The sequence below is a fragment of the Taeniopygia guttata genome, chromosome W (assembly GCF_048771995.1).
Source record: "Taeniopygia guttata chromosome W, bTaeGut7.mat, whole genome shotgun sequence".
In the NCBI taxonomy this organism is placed as follows: Eukaryota; Metazoa; Chordata; class Aves; order Passeriformes; family Estrildidae; genus Taeniopygia; species Taeniopygia guttata.
This window is the reverse complement of record NC_133064.1, coordinates 32,401,718-32,419,217: the sequence shown is the minus strand read 5'-3', so window position 1 is coordinate 32,419,217 and position 17,500 is coordinate 32,401,718. Positions and strand designations below refer to the sequence as shown.

The 17,500-nt window shown below is 42.5% G+C and overlaps 1 protein-coding gene across 1 annotated transcript in view; it reads left to right on the top strand.

The window, feature by feature from the left end:
* The window catches only part of LOC116806862 (transitional endoplasmic reticulum ATPase), a 69,875-nt gene that overhangs the window by 15,594 nt on the left and 36,781 nt on the right, over nucleotides 1–17,500 (top strand). The window contains exons 8-12 of the mRNA XM_032744625.3: nucleotides 1,282–1,415; nucleotides 1,684–1,819; nucleotides 2,805–2,917; nucleotides 3,482–3,646; nucleotides 3,757–3,879. Coding sequence (XP_032600516.1) covers nucleotides 1,282–1,415; nucleotides 1,684–1,819; nucleotides 2,805–2,917; nucleotides 3,482–3,646; nucleotides 3,757–3,879 — 671 coding nt within the window. The remainder of the gene's footprint in view (nucleotides 1–1,281; nucleotides 1,416–1,683; nucleotides 1,820–2,804; nucleotides 2,918–3,481; nucleotides 3,647–3,756; nucleotides 3,880–17,500) is intronic.

Sequence of the window (17,500 nt, the reverse complement as noted above, 5' to 3'; positions counted from 1 at the left end):
TTTTTGGTTGGTTGGTTAGTTGGTGCGTGAGTCAATACAGACAGGCAGCCAGGGCAACCATAAACCCATGGCTAAAACACAGAGTAAATTTATTTCCATTACTTCACTAACTGAGGGATCCCTGAAGCAATACCCGCACAGCGGCACACGGGCACAGACATGGGCACTGTTAGTTCATGCCAGAGGATCACTGGCTACTGTTCACACATGCTTATCAAGGGTTGTTTCCAGCTGCAAGGTCACTTGAGCACTCACCAGTGTTTTGCTTTTTAACCCATTCCTCCCAACAGTTGGGTTTTTTTGAACTTATTTGTAAAATCTTATAGAGGTAAATGCATACCTGTGTAATGCATGCTATAGACAGCTTTGGTATCTTACAGCTTTTTGTTTCCCTACCCTGATAATTTGTCACCATATAATATGATTGATTCCACTGTGAGCATTAACTGTGTGTGGTGGCACATTACAGAGAAGCTCACCAAGTGTGAAATAGGGTAAAGGAAGAGGTAGCTAATGGCACCTCATTGGCAAACGTTGCATTCTGTTAAACTGAAAACACTGAAATGTTGATAGTAAGTAATTCTGCATGCTGGTCTTGCCTGTTCAGATGTAAATTTAATGAACTTGGTTGATAGTATTTGCTTTGGCTTGAAATATAGATACATGTGTTTTGGGAAAGATAGATAAATATGATTGCCTAGCAGAAGAGTCACAATAGTACAGCCAGGATGAAAACAATGCCCCCTACTGGCTGGACAATACCCTTACATACAGATAGGTCCAAAAGTCAAATGGACTCTTCCATCTCACCCCCCAGAATGTATGGTTCATTCCACACCTGTAACCCTCCCCTGAAACATCAAGTGTCTGTAATCCCATTGGCCCAAGTCCTGTTCCAGCCCACCTTGAAGCCCCCTTGATAAGGGGTCTCCGGGGGGCCAGACGCTCTCTTGGAACTTCCCCTCTCTTGGATTTTCCCCCTCTTGGAGTCCCTGCTCTCCTAGAGCACCCTTTCTTCCCTTTGTCTCTCCCCTTCCCCATCACCTCAGGCCCTGCCACGTGCTGCGTCTGGCAGCTCCAGGCGGGACCTTTCACCATCCCTAATAAACCTTATATTCTAAGAGCAACCAACAGAGATCTCTCGTCTGAATCCATCCAAACCATCTGGGGGCCTCCAGCCTCCCCACACATGTGAACCTTGTACTAAAAAAAAAAAAATCAGCTGTATGTTTTTGGGGCTAGCTGCCTCTATTCTGGATGCCACAGTTGCTATTTTTTTAGGTCCTGAGATCATGAGCAAGCTGGCTGGTGAGTCTGAGAGCAACCTGAGGAAAGCCTTTGAAGAAGCAGAGAAGAATGCTCCTGCCATCATCTTCATTGATGAACTGGATGCCATTGCTCCTAAAAGAGAGAAGGTAAAGAAAGCCTTTAGAAGGTAAAGGAGTGCATCCTTTTTGGTAGCAGCTGGCATGAGTCTCTGCATTTGGCTACAGGGTAAAGCAGTATTTAACTTAATGCTTGAAAGCAGTTGGATGTCAGAATTTGGGTATCAGAAGAATCTGATGTAGTTCACAATGTTTCTGAACAGCTCATGTCTGTTTTATCTGTCTGCTTTGGTGCAGTACTAGCTCCTGTGCCGTGTTTTAGAGCTTTTGGTCTAAATATTACTTTGTCTCTCCACAGACACACGGAGAGGTGGAACGCCGCATTGTGTCTCAGCTGCTGACTCTTATGGATGGACTGAAACAGAGAGCACATGTGATCGTTATGGCAGCTACCAACAGACCTAACAGCATTGACCCAGCTCTCAGGCGATTTGGTAACCATGATTGCCATCTCTTTTTGTGTATCAGATACTTTGTTATGGACTGTGCTTCAGGGGCCTTGGAAAGACTGAGTATAAATTAATATTAAGCATCTTATGTGTTATATAAGCTTCTCTCCAGCCAATTGTTTGGAAATAATTTCTAGATTTCAGCTTTTGGTATAATCTTTTGTGCTTTATTTGATTAGAACTTGTAGAAATAATAAAATACTTAGAGGGTAGCACATTTTTTCACTGCATCAGTTAGGTGAGGCTATTTCAGGACTAAATACTTAAAGGGTTGTTCATGCCTCAGGTTGCAGGAGGCTCTGAATTGTCTCATTTATCTTTTATTGATGAAAAGTCTGGTAGTTTCTGAGATTCAGGTTTTCAAAACTTTGCAGTGTAAATTAACATCTGTTGTATGACCAGTTGGTAAAGTCAAATTTGCAGAAAAAATGGCCTCTTAAATGTCTAGTGAGGCATTTGAATGCACAGCTATAGCTAGAAGAAAATGATAGATGTACATGCCCTAGTTAATATTGCAGTAATACATGAGTTTCCTGTATCCTCAGCTATTGGGGCAGTTAATGTTTTTCAGCACTTGGGTACTGCTGTGAAAGTTCTGAAAAATTTAATCTCTCTGTATTTGTGGACACAAAGGTAGGAATAAATTAAAATGTCCCACGGTGTGTTGGTTAGGATAGCATATTTTCCTATAAATTAGGCTTGGAAAAAAACAGAAATCCTCTGTGTTTATATAATCCTGAACTCTACTTAATGCAGTAGTTTCACTTTCCCTAAATGGCTATAAGCCTTTCTGCCTTCTCTGATCTGACTCTGCTGCTGTACTGATTGATGCTGCAGAGAAACTCAAAGCTCTGGCATTTTCTGAAATTGTTTGTGGCTTGTCATCATGTTCCTGTGTCAAAGGAAGGTATCAACTGTAGCTCCCTTAGTTTGCAGAACCAGCAACTCAATATGTGCTTGTACTCCCCAGGTCGTTTTGACAGAGAGGTAGATATTGGTATCCCAGATGCCACTGGGCGCCTAGAGATCCTGCAGATTCACACAAAAAATATGAAACTGGCTGATGATGTGGATCTGGAACAGGTGAGTAGCATGCTATTATGAAAGCTTGCCTCTGCTCGTTTAGGACAGCATGAAACTGAGCAAATATGTGATCTCTGAGCTTCCTTCTAACTAGATTACCAGTGACCAAAAATCCTCACTTGCTAGTTAAGAATGTGGTGGCTAAGTGAAACAAATGTGTTCCAGTCCAGTCTGGAAGTGCCTTGCCACTGTCCTGTGTTTGTTTGTTGTGGCATTCTCTTTAAAAATAAAGCAAGCCTGAAACAGCACTCACAGAGCTGGTTGAACATTATAGTAATACTGGATGGATCTAATCTCTGTCCTGAATGAAGAACTGCAGTCCCCAGGGTTATCTTTCTGCACACTATCTATTACAGCTGCAACTTTGTTCTCAAGTAAGAGGTAGAACAGCAGTGTCTTTGGCTGTTAAATGTGATAGCACTTATCTTGAATTTGCAGCAAAGCACTAATGTTTCTGTCCTTCAGAGTTTTGTTGCACCTCTGAATGAGGGACCAGAGCATGCATTGCCCTTGCAGAGTGCTTGCTTGTGTTCCTGAGAGTCATAGTTAATGCTCTGCTTTCAGGTGGCAAATGAGACCCATGGCCATGTTGGTGCTGACTTGGCTGCTCTTTGCTCAGAAGCTGCTCTTCAGGCTATCAGAAAGAAGATGGATCTCATAGACCTAGAAGATGAAACCATCGACGCTGAAGTGATGAACTCGCTGGCTGTGACCATGGATGACTTCAGGGTAATGGAGGAGTGCCCTTCTTTCTTTTGTGTGCAATGTCTAATTGCTTATCTGAAGCAAGTGAACATAAAATATTAGAATTGATATAATGCTGTTTCTTCTAACGACAGTGGGCTCTGAGCCAGAGCAACCCTTCTGCTCTTAGGGAGACTGTGGTGGAGGTGCCACAAGTTACCTGGGAAGATATTGGTGGTCTAGAAGATGTAAAGAGAGAACTCCAGGAACTTGTACAGGTAAGGGTTTCCAACAGATTTTTTCCTAGTCAGCTTGAAAAATAATGATTGTCATGGTTTAGGAATGGTATTTCCCAATTTAGTGTTCCCATTGAAACACTCCAAACCACATGCTGCTCACTCACTCTCCCCTCCCCTGTGGCAGGATGGAGAGGAGAATTGGAGGCAGAAAAGGTAAAGATCATGGACTGAGATAAGAAAAATTTACTGGAAACAGCAATGAGATAAGAAAATGAACAGTATTAATAACAGTGTACAGGACAGGTGAATGATTCACATGTGAGTACTCACCATACGGAACATGACATTATCCCCAACTGTTCGCTTCACGCTATCCGACTGAAAGGGACCCCCTCCCTCTGCCCCCTGCATGACATGAGGTGGTACCCTGTCCTGGCCAGAACCAGGACAATAATAAAATTCAGAACCTCTGCACATTCCTGTTTGGGTTGTGACCAGGGTAAATGCAAAGTTTATATGGAATTTTTGTGTAATGGACTGAAAATATCATGCTGTTCCATCTTAGTGAACCTGGGGAGAGGGAGGTGCTGGGAAGCAGCATCAGGCTTTCCTGAGCTGAATATACAGGGCCATCTTGGGTGGGTATTGTGCTACATGTAGGAACAACAGCAGTTCTGCTTCTCTTAAGTGGAGACTAGCAATAGCACTGCTGCCAAGAATCCTGTTATGTGATGGCTTTAATATGCTAGAAAGTAGATGAAGATTCTCATGCAGAGAGCCTCTAAAGTTTGCAGCAGTGTTAGCATAGATAGAGGTGAGAAGTAATTGAAGCCTTCTATGAAAGGAGAAACTGGAACAAAGTCATGAACGGTCTGTGGAATTGGGGTGGTTTGGGTTTGATACATCCCTGCTTTCAGTTGCACTGTAGAAACAGCCTGTCTGTGAATAAAAGAATCTACTTTTCAATCTAACTTCTGTCATTAAAATCATCACCTATCTCTGATCATGTTGGAAGGATAAATGCTCACATCAGACATCTTGACTGTCTTTGGAAGGCAGAGAAAATAGGTTAGATAATGAGCTAGCTGTTCTCATTTGCTTTTACAGGGCAGACTGAAGTTGGGGTTAAATGTGCTGGAAAACTATCTGAACTGGCACTTAGTTCATAGGCTTTGCAATTTAGCTGTGATGCTTTTCAAACCAGTGCCCATTTAAAAACACCAGTGGCACTGAGCAGGCAGACTCTTGTGTTTAACCCACCAGAAATCGAAATTATTTGGGTTGGAAAGGACCTCAAAGATCATTCCAAACCTCCCAGCCATGGTGTAGTGGGTTGACCCTGGCTGAATGCCAGGCACCTGCCAAAGCTGCTCTCTCACTCCCCTCTGCAGCTGGCTAGAGGAGAGAAAATTTAAAAAAGGGTTCATGAGTTGAGACAAGGACTAGGAGAGATCACTCATCAAATACCATAGTGGGCAAAATAGGCTCTAATTAGAGTATGAATTGAATTTATTGCTAACAAAATCAGAGCAGGACAATGAGAAGTAAAATGAACCCTTAAAAAACCACCTTCCCCCCACCCCTCCTTCCTTTCCAGCTCTACCTCCTACCCCAGCAGTGCAAGGAGACAGGGAATGGGGGTTTTGGTCAGTCCATTATCCATGGTTTCTTCCACTGTTTACGGAGAGGAGTAGTTTCCTTTGATTTATTAAAAAAAATATGGATATTGATCTAGTATCGATATCCAACTGTGACGGACAAAAACTCTCTAACAGTTTAAAGTTAGAAAGTGTATGTTTATTCGACGCCGGGCAGCGTGTGGGATAACTCCCAAATACACACCGCACCTTCCAGGTGATTACAGAGTCTTTTTATCCATACAAGTATTGAATACACAAAATACAAATACATATTCATAATTTTGGTACATCCCATTCCCCACTTCGTATGCTAATCACTCCAAAAGCTATTAAGCATGCGTAGTTTGTCCCTTGAAATGGGTCGGTGGTCCCTTTCATGGGGAGGGGTCCCAAAATGAGGAAGTAAATGAAGTCTTCCTCGTTCTGACCTTTCTACCTTTTCAATGCAAGTATGACAAATGAACTCTTGGTAGAACTCCCATTCCTTGTCTTCAATTGGTTTCAGAACAGAGGAGGCCCACAATTGTCTTATGTTCCTAAAAGCTATTTATCAGTTTCTATATTCTTCGTTATAAACCCAGCTAACTAAACATTGTGCTGACAAGCAATTAATTATTAGTTAACTACTAACTCCTAACTTCATCAAGGCCTACTCATTTATTATTCTTATTTTAATTAACTCTAGTAAGGCTTATTTTTAACTAAAATCTTAGCTCCTCAAAATCTCTAAATGCCTTAAAGTTTACGTTTCACCTTGCTGCACTGTGGGGTCCCTCGCTATGGGAGGCAGTTCTCCATGAACTTGTCCAATGTGAGTCCATCTCACGAGCAACAGCTAAATGTGAACTGCTGTAACGTGAGTCCATGCCATGGGCAACAGTCCTGAAACTGCTACAGCTTGAATCACTCTTCCATGGGGTGCAGTTGTCTGAGGACAGGCTGCTCCAGCAAGGGCTCCTCTCTCCACGGGCCCCCCCACAGGGTCACAGCCTCTTCTTAGGCATCCACCTGTTCTAGCATGGGTGTCCTCCACAGGCTGTGGGTGGATCTCTGCATCCCCACTGATCTCCTTGGGCTGCAGGGGAACAGCCTGCTTCACCATATTCTTGCCCACAGGATGCAGGGGAATCTCAGCTCTCGTGCCTGGAGCACCCTCCCCCCCCCCCTCCCTTCTCCACTGACCTTGATGTCTCCATAGTTTTTCTTCTCACATATTCTCACCCCACTCTTCTCTGGCTGCAATTACATCTGCGCAATAACTTTTCTTTCTTCTTAAATATGTTATCACGGAGGCATTGCCACCATTTCTAACTGGGCGAGCCTTGACCAGTGGCACGTCCGTCTTTGGAGCTGCCAGGGATTGGTTCTGCCAGACATGGGGGAAGCTTTTAGCAGGTTTTCACAGAAGCCACCCCTGTAGCCCTCCCGCTACCAAAACTAGGCCATGCAAACCGAATACACATGGACAGGGATACCTTCCACTAGACCAGGTTGCTCAGAACCCCATCCAGCCTGGCCTTGGATACTTCCAGGGATGGAACATCCACAACTTCTCTGGGCAGCCTATGCCAGTGCCTCACCACCCTTACAGTAAAGAATTTTTTCCCAATATCCAATCTAAATCTACCCTCCTTTGGTTTGAAGCCATTCCCCTTTGTCTTATCACTACATGTACTTGTAAAATGTCCCACTCTGGCTTTCTTGTAGACACCCTTTAGGTACAGGAAGGCTGCTCTAAGATCTCCCCAGAGCATTTTCCAGGCTGAACAGCCCCAGCTCTCTCAGCCTGTCTTCATAGGAGAGGTACTTCAGCCCTCTGATCAGCTCCCCGCTGTGTTTGCGTCAGCAGGTCTACATCCTTATTTTGAGGGCCCTAAAACTGGATGCAGTACTCCAGGTGGGGTCTCAGAAGAGTAGAGCAGGGGGGCAGAGTTACAGAATGGTTGAGGTTGGAAGAGACTGCAGTGGATCATCTGGTCCAACCCCCCTGCTCAAGCAGGATTATCCCAGAGCACATGGCACAGAATTGCATCCATACAGTTCTTGAATACCTCCAGTGAGGGATACTCCACAACCTCTCTGGGAAATCTGTTCCAGTGCTCAGTCACCCACACAGTAAAGAAGTTCTTCCTCATGTTCAGGTGGAACTTCCTGTGCATCAGTTTCTGCCCGTTGCTTCTCATCCTATTGCTTGGCACCACCGAGAAGAGCCTGGTTCATCCTCTTGATGATCCTCTCTTCCGATACAGATACACATTGATGAGGGCCCCTCTCAGTTGTCTCTTCTTAAGGCTGAACAGGCCCAGCTCCTTCAGCCTTCCCTCATAAGAGAGATGCTCCAGTCCCTTAATCATCTTTGTCACCCTCCACTGGACCCGCTTCAGGAGCTCCATGTCTCTCTTGTACTGAGGAGCCCAGAATGGGACTCAGCACTCCAGATGTGCCTCACCAAGGCTGAGTAGAGAGGCAGGACCACCTCCCTTGACCTGCTGGCAATGCTCTTCTTAACGCACTCCAGGATCCCATTTACCTTCTTGGCCACAAGGGCACTGCTGGCTCATGGACAGCTTGTTGTCCACTAGGACCCCCAGGTCCTTCTCTGCAGAGCTGCTTTCCAGCAGGTCACCCCCAACCTTTACATCTCCAAAAAGTCCTTCCCTGTTTGTTAGTATGAGGTCAAGCAGCACATCATTCTGTTACCAAAAATTTGGTAAAATAAAAAACTCCTTAACACCAATGTAGCATTAAGAAGCAGGTATTCTTTATTTGGCCGGATGCATGAGGGGATAGCTCCTCCTAAAGTTGAGCACAGTGAGTACAGGAAAGTTTCTGTTTATATACTGTATTTTACATACATATTCATTGATTGTCCCAGAATAAACATACATATGATAATCATTTTCCTGAAATCATTAACATATTAACATATTTTCCCTCCTCTTTACACATGTTTTCTTTTGTCCTGGGGGTCTCTTTGGCGGTTGCTAGTGATTGAGGACCCCAATGTAATACCTGACCTGGTCAAGTTGGCAGGGGCACTGTGACTGGTGAACTTCCAGTTCTTCTTACACATTGGGCATTGTACAGTTCCATAGGCCAGTGGGTTTTGGAGAACGAGCATTGTGTTAGCTCACCAGGTGTAGACAATTTTTCATCTGGCAACATTCCCCCCTTTGAGGCTTGTGAAGCTTGTCTTTTTAAGCCTTCATAAGCATCACTTTGATTTTTAATAACATCATATAAGTTCCTTGCATTGCATTAGCAATCATGTTTTTTATGCAGATTAAAGCAAACATCATAATCACAATTATTACTATGATCACAATTATGCTTTGCAAAAGTGAGGCAAACCAACCACTCAGAGAAAATGCAAGTCCTTTAAATATTTTATTTAACTAGTTACTTTCTAATTTTGTCCCTAATTTTCTGCTAGATGCAGCAACTGATTTTATCCTCTCTATCTGATCATCCAATTTAGCAGTCACATTCAGAATGTGCATGCAACAAATATTGTTGTTTAAATTCAAGTATCCACATACTCCATGTTCATGTAGTAGCAATAGATCTAAAGCCAATCTGTTTTGTAAGGTCATTTTAGTTGTGCCTTGCAATTGGTCATTTATTTCAGCAAACCCCAATTGAGTAGTATTTGCTAAAGCTTCCATTTGCAGAGTCAAATTGTGTATAGCTAGTCTGTTCCTAAAGGTAAATGTTTGAGGAGTAAAGATGGATTTTTATATCCATCCCACTATAGTTTTCGTGTCCTTCTCACATGTGTTCCCAGATTTTTGTCAAATTGCTGACTAAAGTTCCCCATGGAACTGGATTTTCTGCAGAGGTTGGTATTGGTAAACAAGCTGTTATAGAAGTTACATTCTGTAATCTGACTTTAGGACCATATTCTCCTTCCAAGAATTTAAGATCATAGTTTCTATTATTATTATTATAAATATACAATTATTTATCATCTTCATCTAGGTCCAGTAAATAGTATCCCCCTAGAAAATAATATTCTATACCTGAAGCTATAGGATTTAGATGAAAAACCTCCAAGGTGTTAGTCAGTCTTGTTTCTGCTGTGTTTAACGTGTGGTTGCTGGTTTTACCCACATGTGATGAAGCCAGGGTTTGATTCCTTTTACCTTGAGTGCAGTGTAGGTTACCAGGAGGACTTGATATGGTCCCTTCCACTTCTCCTGGATTGGTCCAAAATTCAATGTTCTGATGCACACTTTATCTCCTGGTCAGAAAGGATGTACAGGCAAGTCTAGCCCAAATGATCTTTTGACAATGTTGTACCTTTTAAGACTTAAAAGAGTTAGTTCCAGTGCTATTAGATATTAATTTCAGTAAAATTTTTGAGACTTCCCTTGCCTTGTTGGTGCAACACGGGAAAGCTTTTGGCCATCCAGAAGAAGTATCTACCAGTACCAAAATGTACCAGTCCCCATTCTGCCTGGGCACTTCTTCAAAATCAATTTGCCAATTATCACCTAGTGAATTCCCCAGTTTTACTATCCTGGCGGTGGCCTTTTTCCTTTCTTGGGATTATTTTCTAAAACAAATCAAACATTTTTCAACAACTAATTATTATTTTCTGTCATCTTTGTACTAACTATGTTCCTTGATAAACTAGTTACCATATTCTCTATTTCCTAATGTGTTTCCTGATGTTTTAGTTCTGTTATCTTATACATTAATTGTGGAGGTACAGTTACCTGCCTACATGAGGTTACCATTCACCTGCTGGGATTTCCTATAGTTTCTAATGATGGAGCTAACTGCCTGTCCTCATTACTATAATTTGGTTTTTGTTCCCAGACATTCAACTTTTTTCTAGGTATTAGTGCAAGGATACCTTTTTCAGCAACCTCTTGAGTTGTTTTTTCAGCTAATTGATTCCCTGTATTAACTGGGGAGTCTCCAAACTGATGGGCTTTACAAGGGCATCATGGCCACTTTTTCTGAGTTTTGCACACTCTGTAGTAGTTGACTAATTTCTTCTTTGTACTTAATTGGAGACCTCTGTGCCGACAACAATCCACTTTCCTTGCATATGGTTTCATGGGTGTGTATTATTTCAAAAACATATTTTAAATCAGTCCATCTGTTTACTCTTTCAGTGATTTCTAGCACTCATTGTAAAGTAATTACTTATGCTTTTTGTGCTGATGTGTTAAAAGGTAAAGCCTGGGCTTCTATTGTCTGGGTCGAGGTTCCCACTGCATACCCAGCTGCCCATTTTCTGTTTTGTACCATGCTACTCCCACTGGTGTATAGGTGCAGTTCCTGGTCCTGGATGGGATTGCTCTTGAGATCCAGTCTGCCACAACACACTTGGTCAATGGTTACCAGGCAGTCATGGTACAAAGGTCTCTGGGCTTCTTCTGAATCCTGGAGAAACATGGCTGAGTTCAAAGCAATGGTTACCTTAAGCAGCTCAACAATGTCCTGCTGGTATTTCAGCATCCTGCTGGCGATAGCCAATGTCTTCCTTTTTATTCCAGTTGTTTGGACAGGCTGCTTCCATGACCCCAAATGCTGCACCAGTCCCCCTAGTGCCAGGTGCATCTTTTTATGCCCAAATAACTCAAATGGTTTGGTTCAAATGTAAGAGTCACAGTGCAGGCATTGTCATTAAGGTTCTTTTAGGGCTTCAAAGACCCTCTGACTCTCAGGACTCCATACCAAGTAATTTTGGTGGAGGATTGTACAAGGGTTTTGCCAGTACCCCATAACTGTCAATTCATAACTGACACCATCTGGCCATACCTAAGTAGGCTTGTAGTCCTTTGCTCTGGAGTCTGACAAACGGCTTCTTTTCAGCTACTTCCCAAGCTTCTTTTTTCCTGCAAGATCTCAAAACTAACATATATTGCTGCTTTGCTTGAATCCTTACCCAGCTCCTTGGCTTGGAGGGCACTAAACCTGCTTGTTAATAGCAAGTCTTCAGGAGGAAAAAGAGAATTCTTCCTTGTACAGAGTGGTTAGTTTCCAGCATTCTTTTGACTTTGGATTTCTTGAGACATGGTGCAGAGCTTGCATGTATCTGATGTAGAGGGGGGCTGAAACTTCTGAGTCTGTAGGGTCTCTGATAATATCCTATCTATCTCTTTCTCATCTTCATGAATGCTGTGCAGTCTGCTTGCTTCCTCACATAACTCCTTGACCTGGTGACATAGCTCCTTGACAGGGACACACCTGTCGCTGTTGAGGCAGTCACGACACAAAGTATAGACAGTAAGCAGTTTCAGATGGCAACTATTTATTCTCGAAGATGGCTGACCTTTTATACACTTTCTAATTATTTATCCTTCTTCTACCTTAACTATTGGCCACAATAATTCAATATAACACCATTGGTGAAAAGTAACAGTGACTTCAGCTAACTTTCTAAAAATACTTCATCCAGCTGCAAAGTTCTCTCCTTATCTTCAATTCCTCTCTTCTCTCGGTCTCCTTGGTGACAGCCTTGGAGAAAGCTGCTTATCAGCTTCTCCTTGCTTCTTTAGCTAACAGGCCTGCTGTTAGCCCCTTCTACAATTCCCCCTTTTTGTTTTTGACCTGTAAATACAGCTGCTATGGATTTTTGCAGGGCCCTTTGCAAAAATTCAAGCAGATGGGAAACACAAACAACAATTACAACCTTCAACAAAATTAACATTCCCATTCTTTACATAATCATTCCTGTCCTTCGTTATCTATAAGTGCTTTTAAGTTTAACTACTCTACTCTATCAAATTATATCGCTAAACTATAGCCATCTAAAGTGTTATCGTAATATGTGCAAACCAAACCCACATCCTCTAGTTACTATGAAAACACACAAAGACTGATAAGATACATGTCCTGATATATGGCCTTAACCAGTGTCATCCGTATGTTCTGCTTCGGCTGTGGAACCATCCATTCTATTCCTTCCTGCACGTTCCAGATAAGGTTTAATACAGCGAGCAGGAACCCATCGAGGACCATTATCTGTCAAAACACAAGCATAACCTCTCCCCCAGGTTATTAGTTCCACTGGACCAGACCACATACCAGTAATTCGATCCTTAAGGCATACCTTAACATTTCTACAAAAATCTGGTTGCTTAGAATTCAAAGAGGAAAAATGGTAAAAAATTGGAGATAACTGTGAGTCAGGTAGGGGATGCAAAAAATTTAACACATAAACAGCTTTATCTAATCTCACTTGAGGTGACTCCTGTTGCATTCCCCCTTTTTGTTTTTGAACCTGACATTTAAGAAGACCATGAGCCCTTTTGATGATTGCTTGGCCTGTGGGAACATGTGGAATACCTGTTGAATGCTCAATGCCTCAAGCACGAAAGAATGCTTGCGTTTTCTGCAAAGCGTATGCTGGGCCATTATCTGTTTTTATATGACATGGAACACCTAGGATAGAAAAGGCATGATAAAACTGACGAATAGCATCACGAGATTTTTCTCCTGTGAGTGCTGAAGCAACCATGGCATGAGAAAAGGTATCTACTGTAACATGAACATGCTTAAAGGGACCAAATTCCAGCATTTTTGTCACATCTGTTTGCCATTCCTCTAAAGCAGATAAACCCCTAGGGTTGGTACCATAATACTGAGAAACAGGAGTCATGTGACAGGGCAAGAAGAAAGGATTTATTTTGCTTCACCAGGAGACAATTTAAATTGCTGCTGTAAAGCTTGAGCACTCTGATGAAAAAAATTGATGAGACAAAACTGCCTGCTGCAACACATTAGGTACAGTTTTGATTGCAGCAGCAGCTACTAGGGAATCTACGTAAGCATTACCTTCAACAAAAAATCCAGGTAATGATGTGTGGCTACGAATATGCATAATAAAATAAGGATGTTTTTGAGCACAAATAACTGTCCATAACTTCACTAACATGGTAAATAAGGGTTTCTCTTGAACATTGTACAACACTGCTTGATCTAGATGTTTAACTAAATTAGCAACATAAATGGAATCAGTAACTATATTTACAGAATCAGAAAATAAAGAAAAAGCCAAAAGAACAGCACAAAGTTCAACCAGTTGAGAAGATCCTTGTTGAATCATTGTCTCATATTCCCAGTGATCATCCTTTTTCCAGGCCACAGCTGCTTTTCCAGTTTTCCCTGATCCATCTGTAAAAACTGTTATACCATCCACTGGAACAGGAGAACAAATTTGCTTCCCTTCAAAAGGAATCTCCTTGGTCAGTTGTAAAACAGGATGAGAAGGCAAATGGTATTTTATTTGGCCTGTAAAACCAGATAAGGCAGATTGCAACTCATGATTATTTTGAAAGCACCATTCAAAATACCACTGTTGTACAGGTATTACAATGGTCACAGGGTCGTATCCCAGAATCTCATGACAACGCCTGCGACCTTTGATGATAATATCTGCAAAAAGCTCATAAAGTCCTGGAACTGTTTTCCGAGATCTGAAAGATAAAAATATCCATTCGAAAATATGCAGTTGGTCTTCCCAATTATCATTCCATTGACACAGTATTCCGCATGGTATTTCATGGTCCTTCAAAATAAACATTTGGGCATCAACAGAGGTATCTATTCTGTTAACAATTTTGTGTGCTAAAGCTAATTCAATTTCTTCTAAAGTCCTCTTTGCTGCCAGAGTCAATTGCCTCTCATCAGTAGAGGAAGTGATCCCCGATAGCAAATCAAACAATGGTTGAATCTGATAATTAGTTATGCCTAAATATGATCAAATCCAACCTATTGCACCAACCAATTTCTGTACATCAGTAACAGTTTTAACATCAATATCCAATTTTACATGTTGAGGCATAACTTGAGTTTTAGTCACCAACATACCTAGATATTTCCAAGGCATGTGTTCCTGCATGTTCTCTGGGGCAATAATCAGACCAAAGGCTTTCAAATTTGTCACAGCACATTCCTTAAGAGCTGATAACTGTTGTTTGTTGTTAGATGCCAACAAGATATCATCCATATAGTGATAACAGTAACAGTTATTAAATTGCTCCCGCACTTTTGACAAGGCCTGTGCCACGAACCATTGACAAATAGTTGGCGAGTTTTTCATGCCTTGGGGGAGTACTTTCCACTGATATCTTTTATTGGGTTGACCATGATTCGTGGAAGGCACAGTAAATGCAAATTTTTCTTTATCTTGCTCAGCCAATGGAATAGTAAAGAAACAATCTTTCAGATCAATGACAACTATTTGCCAATCCTGTGGAATCCTTGCAGGTGTAGGGAGGCCTGGTTGTAAAGCTCCCATTGTTGCCATTACAGCATTTATCTGTCGTAAATAATGTAAAAGTCTCCATTTCCCCGATTTCTTTTTTATTACAAAAACAGGGGTATTCTAGGGGCTAAAAGATTCTTCAATATGTCCTGCTTGCAATTGTTCTATGACTAATTCTTGCAGGGGAGTGAACTTTTCAATAGTAAGGGACCACTGATCAACCCAGACAGGTCTATCTGTCAACCATGTCAAGGCTATGACTGGACGTTCGCCCTGCATCACAGTGGCCCCTATTAAAAATCCGTCATAATCCTGACGCCCCATTGAGATAAGCAGTCTTGTCCCCACAAATTTTGAAGAGCCTCGGCAACATAGGGTCTGATGTTAGCTTGTTGGCCATCAGGATGTTTCACATTAATTACAATGGCTGACGAGCCACCTGTTGTATCACCACCCAACCCCATGAGTCCAAAACTTGCATGAGTGAGAGGCCACGACTGAGGCCAACAAAGTCGCGAAAGTATTGTAACATCTGCTCCGGTGTCAATCAAACCTGTTACCGATATATATGGTTCCTGGGTGGTATCCACTGGCTGTGAGGACGCATGTCTTTGCTGGGTGGTTTTCCATCACTTTCTCAGTCCAGAACACTTGAGGTAGTCCTGTTGATCCAAAACTTCCTGTACCTCGACTTCGGTCCACTGTATTGGGAACAGAACTCACAAAAGGTACGAGTTGAGCAATACAAGTTCCTTTCTGAATAGTGACAGGGGGGTCATCAATTGATACCATAGCATGAATCTGTCCTAAATAATCAGTGTCAATAAGTCCTAAATGCACATGAATACCTTTAAGTGTAGTACTTGATCTCCCCATCAAAAATGCACTCAATCCCCGTCCTATTGGGCCATAAGCATCAAGGGGCAGTTTGCATATTTCTTTTGTCAAAATAGTTACTGTGTCTGCGGTGGGTATATCAATCCCTGCTGACCCACTTATTGCTGCTGAGTACTGTTTGCAAATGGGTAGCTTTGCAGTGCCGGGAAGGCCCGCAATTGTTGTTGTTGTTGTTGTCAGGGTATTTGTGTCCCCACGCACCCCTTTGCGTTCTTCTTCCTGTTTCCCTGCAACAGCTGACCATTAGCATGATATTTACTCCTACATTGTTTAGCATAGTGGCCAACTTTTGCACAACAATTGCATGTAACATTGCTGCTTGCATTTGGCTTAGATGTTATTTTCTGGGCATTGCACTGTGCCTGTACATGCCCTTGCCACCCACAATTATAGCATTTTGATGGAGGCCATAGAACTTCAGCAAGAGCTGCCATTTTATGCTCTACTGAACCAACCTTTGAGCAAGCAGTAACCATTTCAGGCAATGTGGGTTCCCTAGGTAAGGTATCAATAATCTTTCTGCAATCTGGGTTTGCATTTTCTTTGGCCAATTGTATACACAATCTATGTTGCAAAGATTCATCCTCTACCTGTTTTTCAAGAGCTGCAGCAAGCTTTTCCACAAATTGCAAAAATGGTTCTCTCAGTCCTTGTTGTATAGTAATGTATCTCTGCTTTGGAGCTGCCATTTCCATGGTCTTAATTAAAGCAGCCATGCCTATCTGCTGAGCCTGGATCAAAATTGAAGGATCTCACCTTGCCTGTAAATCTGGGTTGGCAAAAGGCCCAATACCCAATAAGGCATCAACACCCACAGCATGATGAGGGTCCTGTTGAGGCAGATACATATTTGTTAAAGCTGTATGTTCAGCCCCTCGTCTCCAGGTTTCTTGAAACACACCATACTGCACAGGTTAGAATAAAATTGTGGCAAGATGCATGATATCATAAGGTGCAAGCATGTCTGCATTAATTACACGTATCAGTTGCATTACCTCAGAGGAATTAATACCAAACTGAGCCACTTTTGATTGAAGATCTTGCATAACCCTCCAGGCAAAGACATGATGACTATCATTCTGCCCTGTTCCAGGAACTGCTTTAAAGACTGGAAAAGCCATAGGGTTATCAGAAGTAACGTTTGCATTAGCACTCCGCTCCTGAGGTAGTTTCAGTTTCGGGGCACCTAATCTTTCTATTATGTCCCAATTCTTTTCTTCAGCCGCCTTCTTCCTAACAAAGTCCCAAAACTGCTGAGGCTGTCGAGGAAGCACAGTTACTTGACATAGAGGCAAAGTCAATGGGGCAGTAGAGCTAGATATAGCAGAAGATGGAACGTCAACAGTTTTTTGCCCCAGCTCAGGTATTACCACAGGTGACTCTTCACTAGATTCACTATCAGTGTCAGGCAACGGAGGATATGACCTTGCAGATTGCTCATGCAGTTCAGAGGGGAGTGGGGGTGCAGACGGCTGGGCTAGAGGAGATGGAAATGGGGGGGCAAATGGCTGGGTTTCTTTCTCTGCTAAAGACATTTCAGCTAACTTCTGCAGCGGTGTAGTGTACACAGGCACCATAGCGAGCTGCTGTGAAGGTGTGGGATAAAGAGGTTTAAGAGTCTGATAAGGAGAGACACTGGCAGTCGACCTAGAAGCTTTGGCAGCTTTCACAGAAGCCTTGGCAGCTTTCCCAGAAGCTTCCGCATACAACCCAGAAGCTCTGGCAGCATTCCCAGAAGCTTTGGCAGCCGGCCTAGAAGCCCTGGCAGCTTTCCCGGAAGCTTTGGTAGCCTGCCTGGTAACTTCCATGGCACCTGCACCTTCTTCAAAAATGGATTCAACAAGTTCCCCATCAGAGGCCCCATCTAACTCATCCTCCCTGTCAGTCTCTGTTATCAAGC